Raw genomic sequence first — 9,479 nt, 5'->3', positions numbered from 1 at the left:
ATATATTTATATTTATAATCATATTGGTAACTTTTGAGATTAATTGTACAAAATAAATTGTAAATGATACGAATATCTTGTATTGTAAATTGTTCAATATTTTTAACATTAAAAACCATTTTATAATATAACACGATGTAAAATATTTTGATTAATAATCACGATATTCGATAATAATATTTTTATTGAAAAAATAATTTTTTTCCTTTTTTAGATTTTTTATAGAAAGGTAAGTTTTCAAAGGCTACAGGTAAAGAAATACACTTGTACAACTTGCTAATTTTTTGCAATATTTACTCCTCGATAAACGTTGTACACGCCAATTTGTTGCTTATACAAAAAGATTATCGCGGAGTGCAGCTATACACGGTAACACATCATTTTTTATCTTACACGAGATTCAACAATGATCGAGTAAAAAAGCCGTCCGCGTTTGTTCAACACGGTAACAAGAATTGGTAAAATATATAATATGAATATATAGCGATATACATAATATAATCTAATAATCTCTATCTGTATAACATATAATCTGTATATAAATAATAAATAGGAAAACAAAGAGCAGGATCAATGATTGGTAAGACTTTAGCACTAAATTACAATAATGAACATCCACAAATCTATGGGATGTCATATATGATAATGATAAAATAAAAGAAAAACAAAAGTGAACAATAATAGAGAACAGTGAAACAACTAACGATACATGTGAATATACAGCTGATTCATTTGGCATAGTAGTCTAGAGTGTTATTTCTTCTAGTGTGCAATAAAATGATCAGTGAAGATCATCGACCCAAGCAGTTTCTAATGATTCGATAAGAGTACGAACAAAAGCCATTTCTTTTCGTGCATTTTCTAAGATCACACGGGGATCTTGCGAAGTACATCGCAATATATTTGGTGCCATCACCATTGCTAAATTATTTGCATCCATTTTAGTGCGAGCAACGACTTCCGGTCTGGCGAAAATCTGAAATAAAAATTATATATTTATTACATTATATATGTTACGAAAAATTAACTAAAAAGATAAACTAAAAAAAACGAAGTAATAAATTCGTTTCATTAAATCTCTTTTTGACAAATTTAATAATAAAAATAAATAGAACTTTTGATTAATATCGATTTTATTTATTTATTATAACATTTTAAATAAATAAAAATATAATTTGATTAATAAATCGTTAATTGAGTAATTGAAAAATAATATATTAATTCTTACAATTATATATTTCGAAAAAGATTTGGAAAAGTAGTCGATCATATGTAATTTTATAAATTTTATATTTTAAATGTTATTATACATAACACAATTAATGAAATGTATTAGAAAAATATTGGAAAATAAAAGAAAAATCTTGATAAAAAAATAATTATTTTTTAAACTATTTGGCTTGAATTTTTTTTAATTTTCTTACTGTCAAAAAATAATATGAAACACTACTTGCCTATATGATGAATAATGTATTTTATTATTTTAGATTTTTTAATATTTTTTAATTCTCTTATTTTATATTAATAATATAACACTTAATCTTTATTTTTGGAATTAATTCAATTTTTTTAAATTATTTATATTTATTATATAATTTAAAATAATCTTTAAAATAATATTTTTATAATTATTTTTATAATTTTTATCTATAAATATATTAAATCTTTAGATATCTATAAATATCTATAATTATATTATATCTTTATAGATATATTAAATCTTTTTATAATTACTTTTAAAATTTTTAATATCAATCTTTATATCATATGAGAAAGATACTAGCAATCAGAATTGTAAATTTTATAAAATATCATAAATAATATAAAATATTCTACTTGTTTATTAAAACTTCTTTAAAAAAAGAATATAATATTTTAATAAAGAAATAAATATAACTTATTTTTTTCATTTAAAAAGTAAAATGCTTAAATATAACAATTTATATTTATTAAATAAAGGTTATTGATAGCAATAAATACTAACCTGGAGGAATCGTATCAAATGGCAAAGAACGCGACGATTTAAATCAGGCAGACGATTTACAAGCGCAGCGACATTAACTGCAGAAGCTTCGGTATCATCATGCCTCATAGACACGCATTCCGTGTAAAATGAATCAGGTATTAATGGTTCGTAAAGCTCTCGAACCCATAATTTTAATAAAGAAGCAGGTGCATGAGCATCTTGAGAAGCTGCCAAAATCGTACCATCCTCGAATCTGTCCAAGCATGCTTTTAAAGCATTAACTTCGTCTGCATCTGCAGATACTCTAAAAATTCCTTCCGTCAAGATACCTCCTCGAGCTAATACTTGACGTGTTAATGTTGTTTGTATCCATGGTAATTCCCGATTTGGAAATCTATCTTTCTGCAGAGCCATCACTTCTGATAATGTTGCTCCAAACATGGATGCTCGGAAAATTTGAATCTATAATAAAAAAAAAAAATTTAAATATTCTTTCTAGTGTAAAGAAGTTTAAAATAGTTTATTTGCATATATTACATTAGTGAAATTCTAAAATGTAAATAAAAAATAAAAAAAAAGAAAGATTTCAAACTATTATATCAAAAATAAAAATCATTAACTAAAACTATTCTAAATCATTAACTATTACATATCAATATTATATATCATTATATATCAATATTATATATTTAGAATAATATATTATATATTTATTATATATTTTAAATAAATTAAGAATTAAAAAAAAAATTTTTAGATGCCTATTTTCAAATCTTTATCAATTTCTTCTTCTTTAAACTTTCATATTCAATATTTAATCAATTATTTTTCAAAATGATAATAAAAAATAAGAGAATATAATGTTTTTTTATCAATAATATTTATATTATATTGTTATCAAATATATTCAAGTATATTAAGTATCACTTATTAAATCCTTTTTTTACATAATATATATATATTATTATTATTATTATTATTATATTTTTTTAGATAATATATATATGATACAAAAATTGGAAAGAAATCTAGACATTATAAAAATAAAGAAGTCTGCATAAAAAGTCTATTTGCTCTGTCACTATTATATGATAGATTTGAAAATATAAAATTTTTCAATATACTATGTATTATTTTTATAATTAATTGGATTTATAAAAAATAAGTCATTAGATCTATATAAGTATTTCCTTCTTTTAAGTATTTCTTTTAAGTATTTCTTTTCAACATAATAATTCAAAAAATATAAGATGTATAAAAACATTTTGTTCAAGTATTTTAGATAGAATTAAATGTTTAATTCTTCAGCCGATTTTTCAATTCTTCATACATAAGCGTAAATTAATTTTATTCATTGTATTTTATTCATTTTTGATTCGTTATAAGCATTATATTAATAATACATAAAATAATAAAAACTTCATTGAAAATACTTTAGATGAGATCTTCTAACATCTTTAAAACAGACAGTTTTAATTGTGGGAATATATATTTAAAAAATATCCTGAAAACTAAATATTATATAATAATTTCAAAGTTTACAAAATGAAACGAAATAAGTTGTATTTTAATGAATCTTGTAATTAGAGAATTAAATAAAAAATCATATAAATATTTCAATAAGATAATATTAATATTATCATTACTATAGAAAACATAGTTTAAATATAATAAAACAAAATAATAAAATAAAATTATTATTAATTAATATAAAATAAAATTATATTAGAAAAAAATAAAACATACTCTTGCTTGATCAATATCTTCTATAGTAGCCTTGCGAGGTTGCCGTTTGCCATGTACTCCGATTCGTTGCAAACGACGACATGCAACGGTTGCATAATGACTAACTTGTACGTGAATTGGCCATTTGGCCACTTCCGGAAATTGAAAATTAGGATCACGATGTCTGTTCATATAACCTTCAAGATAAGGTTCGAAAGTGGCACTGGGCGGCACAAAAGCTAAACAGACAGCCATTAATTCCCAGCCTCTACGTAAACTATCTTTCCGTGGATTTTCTGTAGTTTGTCTACAGATTTGGACGTATAATTCATCTCGCAATGGTGGTTTCGAATACGCTGTATTCACAATGTCCATAGCTACACTATCTAATGTCATTCCTACATTAGTTTTTCGATCACCCATATACACTTGCACCAATCTAAACAGATTACAAGCTTCTCGTTTCAGTAACTTTTCACCATCTACAACCACTAACATTGGTTGTGGTATTGGATCTTTAGACCAGCTAAGAATATCACGAACGCTGAACTTCTTTCGAAACAACAATCTTAATCCCTTTGGTCGTCCGCAATTCAAATTAAGATTGTCTTGTGCATATTTTTCGATATCACCACCGCCCGCACTATCATCTCGTTTCGCCTCATCGATATCGGTGTTATCAATACCGCTACTTATATTAGAAACAGAACTTATCGTAGTAGATGGTAAAACTGGTGGTTGTCTTGTAGATACAGTCACAGTTTCTCTCGTTTCTGTTTGCGAGACATTCGGTGGTGATGGTGGTCGTACTTGTGGCCTTGTTAAAGTATCCGCTGTATTATAATATGTTGCTAATCCTGCAGTATCATAGTTACCCAAATCTATAATAATAATATAAATATTTTATAAAAAAATTTTATAAAAAGTTATACAAATCTAATGAAATTCTATATAAATTCTATATTTTAACGAACTTTATTATTATTTATTTTCAATCAATAAATAATTAAAACTTATTAAATTGTATAATGCTTTTTAGATTAAATAACAACTAACCTGCATAATGATCTTCAAGGTATTCTTGACTAGAAGAATCACCTTGGTTACTTGCTGCTTCATCATCCGCAAATTGATCATCAGAATCATCATCAGCTCTTCCACCAATATCTTCGCTTCTTCCACCTTCTTCATCTAAAGAATCATCACCTTCTTCTACTAATGGATAATCTCCAAATTTATAACAATCTAAAAAATTATAAAAACATTATTAACTCTAAAATATTAAATAATTAAAATTTTTATTTTTAAAGACACACCTAAGAGTTTTGCTTGTTGAAGAATATAATATTGAAGTGGCAACAAATGATCGGCATCAGATAGATTTCCATAAAAGGGAGATGGAGGCGGACTCGGATTACCATTACTTCTTTTTTTTTTACTATCATCTATTTCTGTAAGTCCTTCTGTTTCTTCGCCAACAGCACTATTGCTACTACTATTACTGCTGTTACTACTGCTAGTATTACTACTAAGCCTTTGTCTAGATTGTTCATGACTTTGACTAATAAGATAACGCTCGTGCATAGAATCATCATCTCTATCTTTCCTTCTTGACTGTTGTTGCTGTTGATGTAATTGTTGCAGCTTTTGTTGCTGTTTTTGCTGTTGTACAAAACTATAACTGCGAGCTAGTGGTTGCGGTATACCTTACAAATATAAATTAGAAAAAAAATTAAAAAATTAAAATTAAAATTAAAAAAATAACAATTAATTCAACTAATTAATTTTTCTGCTACAATAGAATTAGCCATTAATGTATTATATGAGATAATCACAAATCACTTTGCTGTATATATAGAGAAAGTAACTTAAAAATTTAATAAAATGATTATAGAAAAATTATATGATGTAATTATCTAGAATAATGATATTCAACATATATTATAAAAAACAAGATTTTAAATAATTTTTCCTCTATATATATATATATATATATAGGGAAATATAATATATAATATATAAATATATAGTATAACATCTATGCAACTTCAATTTTCAAAATATTTGCAAAAAATGATTACTATTATTAAATTTGTTACTATTAATTAAATTTTGCTTATACTATATTTCTGATAATGTGTCATATAAGTGCCATATATATTTATATATACACAATGAACCAGTCAGAAATCTTATCAGAAAAGTTCTTATATAAATTTTGATAGATTTTAAATCTAAGCCATGCTAAAATAATTATTCCATAAATTCTTAAAATCTGCAGAATGCGAAAGTAAAATATAAAAAAATTCTTAATTGATGTTATAATAGATAGATACAAATAAAGATAAAAATAATATAAATTATGAGACTAATATCGCTATCATTGTGACTTATATGTTTATATAAACAAACTTGAGAATGGCAATCGCATACTGACGCATATTTTATCACGAATATATATATATAAACAAAATTCAATATAATAACAATCATTCTTTTGTAAATATTTGAAAAACTAAGACTAGTAAAAATTATATCCATAAACAATAAATATAAAAAAAGTTATTCAAAATGATGTTTGAAATTGATGAAGAATTCTAGATAATTATCAAATGTAAATTTAAGAATAAACAATTAATATTTAAAGCAAAATTATTAATTGTTTATAATTGTTGTAAAATTTTGATAAGTGAATTATCTTTAATAAACAATGAATAATCGACAGATGACCTAGATATATGTATAATATATATAATATATATAATGCTCAATATTAAATATAAAAATTAAACAACTTTAATTGTTAAGATAAAAATTACTTACAATCCAATGAATTATTACAAGCTGTGTTTCTTCTATATTCTTTTTCTCTATCACGTTCACGTTCTCTTTCTCGTTCCACAACTTCGAGACTTCTTTGTTTCGATGTATTGCTCATTATACTTGTACCTCTAACTAGACTCTTAGAAGGCTCATTTCTTTCAACTAACATTGCACTATACATATCTCTAACATTCGCTTCTGAAAGTGATATCGAACATCCATGATGCCTTCTTCCTACACTACCAGTATTATCTTTATTCATATTGCGCGGATGTATGGAACTTGGATAAAAGGCTGAAGTATTTGTTTTGTCCAAACTATTTACTCTTTCTCTATGATGAATTTCCCTTTCTCTATCTCTATGATAACGATTACTACTTTCCACCAGAGAGCCATATTTTTCACCTTGCGATTTATAACTATGACTCAATTGAACTTCTGGCGGACGGTATGGAGGCATTTCATGTCTAAATATTCTAGATTCCATCAGTGAATCACGATATGGAGAAGTACTTGGCTCAGGACCATATGAACTTCTACTACTTTCTCTACCTACAATATAAAATTAAAAATTAAATTTTTGATTTTATCTTTTATATGTATAATAAAAATATCTCACAAAGTTTAATTTTGTATAAAATTTAACTCACATTCTTACCATTTTTATTCTTTTCCAATTCTAAATTTCCTGCTCTGTTCTCTCGTTGTGAATCAATAAATGTCTTTTTTTTAAATAGAGGAGTACTAGTTGAAAGTGACAAACCTAATGGAGGTGGTTCACCCAATGGTACTGATTTCTGATTTTTTATACTTTCTAAAGTACCGCTTTTGTGTCCCCTAGTTTCCAATGTACCACTATATTGCCTGGGTGAAGATTGTACTTGACTTGTCGATGTCTGAGTGGCAGAACGATGATGATGTCGATGTGGAGAATCCAATAATCGATATCCACTTGATTCTAAAGATGTACGACTATGAGAGACAGAACTGTCACTAGATCGACCAGAATCTTGAGAATGATTATGTTGACGTCGTGTTGTAGGCACATCATGATGCCTATAATGTCTATTATTATGATGATGATGATGATGATGATGATGATGTCGTCTTGAAGATGGAGATGGAGAAGGAGGAGATGTTTGAAGATCCACACCAACATTGGATGTTCTTGTTTTATTTACACTACCACTTTGCTAAAAAATAATAATAAAATAAAAAATTTACCATATTAATCTTTCATAAAGAATATCAAAAAACTAGATTATATAAAAAGATTATGTAAAATTAAAAACTTTACCAATGAAGAAGATAAATTGGAATTTTCTTGATGATTAAATCTTGTTAATCGACTGACTGAAGAAGTTTGTGTCTGCGTTGATACAGACTCTTTTTTTCTTGGCTCGGTTGATTTCTGGACATCAATTCCACTACTACTTGCCGGTTCTGTATTTTGCTTTAATGTCTGCAATATAATAAAATTTTATTATTTTTTTTAATTAATATAGATTTAATAATATTAAAAAATAGAAAAAAAATTATTAAAAAAATTTACAATTATTACAATATTATCTACATTAAAAAATAAAAATTTGATACAATATAATTTAAATGTAAATAAAATATAAAAAGTTCTCAAATAATTTTCATGGTTATAATATAGTATAACATAAACCAGAAAATTTTCTCCTACTTATAAAGGGCTATTTATAACTATGTGAAAAATAGACAGCTTACTTATATCTTGAACATTCTACAGAGAAATTATACTGATATTTATATTGATGTATAAATAAGTTTTTAAATATCATATATCTATATATGATATATATTACAAAATTAATATTTTCAATCTTAATAAATAAATATACATAATGTTACAGATTTTTATCATTTATTGGAATTCTAAATATTTATAGAATCATTTAAATTTTAGCACAGTACTATATTTATATAATATAGGATATTTTTCATATTATATCATATTATATCATTTTTCCAAATCAAAATTACTTGTTATCAGAAAAAATGAATCACTTACTTGAAGCTTTGCTAAAGGTATAATGTCACAATCATTTGGACGGTGCCATACAGTTTTCTGAGATGTTGCATTATAATAATAAAAGCGTGAAGTATTTTGATCAAATAATTCCCACCATTGATTGTTATCTGTCTTTTTTCTAAAAACATAAAGTAAACTTTATATCTAAATATTTAAAATTTTAAATATTAATAAATTCAATATATATATAACAATTTTGTGTGCGCGCGCGTATGTATATGTAATTTAAAAATATCTGTTTTTGATTACTATTATCTTTAGAGAAATAGAAATCTTATGCATTATAAATGCTTTCTACATTGTAAAAGGAATATGATGATAACTTTCATCAAGTTAAATAGATCAAAAATTTTGTTTAAATCTTAGACAAGTAATTATTTTTTTAATAAGTATTGATGAAAATTAATAAAAATTGAATTAATAAAATTCTTTCAACTTAATACTTAATTATATTATTTAAAATAATTTTTTTTATATACAAGAATATTTATATCTTACACTGGTACACCAGGTGGAGGATCCCATACACATTCTCCAGTTGTAAGATTAGCATACATATGCTCCTTAGTTCGAGGTTCTATAATTTCCACCCATTCCATTCTACTGTAATTATACAGATTTCTGATTATATTTTTATAAATATATAAAATTAACATAAAAATATATAATTATCATAAAAATTTATATAATTCATCATAAAATAATTTTATTTTATAAATTTTATTATTTCCTGATATGAAGATTAATTAAATAAAAAAATCATTTATTTAAGAAAATTATCATATATATTATATTAATAAATATCATATATATTATATTAATAAAGATATTTAAATAAAAACATTATGATATTTAATTTAATAAAACTAATAATAATAACATAAACTTAATAAAATTAATTGAATG

General features: G+C 24.4%; 1 protein-coding gene across 6 annotated transcripts in view; it reads right to left on the bottom strand.

The window, feature by feature from the left end:
- Nucleotides 1-271: 271 nt before the first annotated feature.
- LOC102676472 overlaps nucleotides 272-9,479 on the bottom strand; it is a 10,566-nt gene continuing 1,358 nt past the window's right edge. For 3 of the 6 annotated variants that reach the window (XM_006617988.2, XM_006617989.2, XM_031511611.1), the window contains 10 exons: nucleotides 9,072-9,176; nucleotides 8,553-8,691; nucleotides 7,812-7,976; nucleotides 7,173-7,707; nucleotides 6,515-7,066; nucleotides 5,008-5,397; nucleotides 4,748-4,936; nucleotides 3,713-4,572; nucleotides 1,985-2,428; nucleotides 272-976 (listed from right to left, as the gene is read on the bottom strand). In XM_006617988.2, coding sequence (XP_006618051.1) covers nucleotides 782-976; nucleotides 1,985-2,428; nucleotides 3,713-4,572; nucleotides 4,748-4,936; nucleotides 5,008-5,397; nucleotides 6,515-7,066; nucleotides 7,173-7,707; nucleotides 7,812-7,976; nucleotides 8,553-8,691; nucleotides 9,072-9,172 — 3,570 coding nt within the window. In that variant the 5' untranslated portion in view covers nucleotides 9,173-9,176 and the 3' untranslated portion in view covers nucleotides 272-781. Of the gene's footprint in view, nucleotides 977-1,984; nucleotides 2,429-3,712; nucleotides 4,573-4,747; nucleotides 4,943-5,007; nucleotides 5,398-6,514; nucleotides 7,067-7,172; nucleotides 7,708-7,811; nucleotides 7,977-8,552; nucleotides 8,692-9,071; nucleotides 9,177-9,479 lie in introns of all 6 variants that reach the window. The other 3 variants (XM_006617985.2, XM_031511610.1, XM_006617986.2) reach the window with 3 other exon arrangements.

The sequence above is a fragment of the Apis dorsata genome, unplaced genomic scaffold, assembly GCF_000469605.1.
Source record: "Apis dorsata unplaced genomic scaffold, Apis dorsata 1.3 scaffold_333, whole genome shotgun sequence".
NCBI lineage: Eukaryota > Metazoa > Arthropoda > Insecta > Hymenoptera > Apidae > Apis > Apis dorsata.
This window is presented reverse-complemented; position numbering and strand designations above follow the sequence as displayed.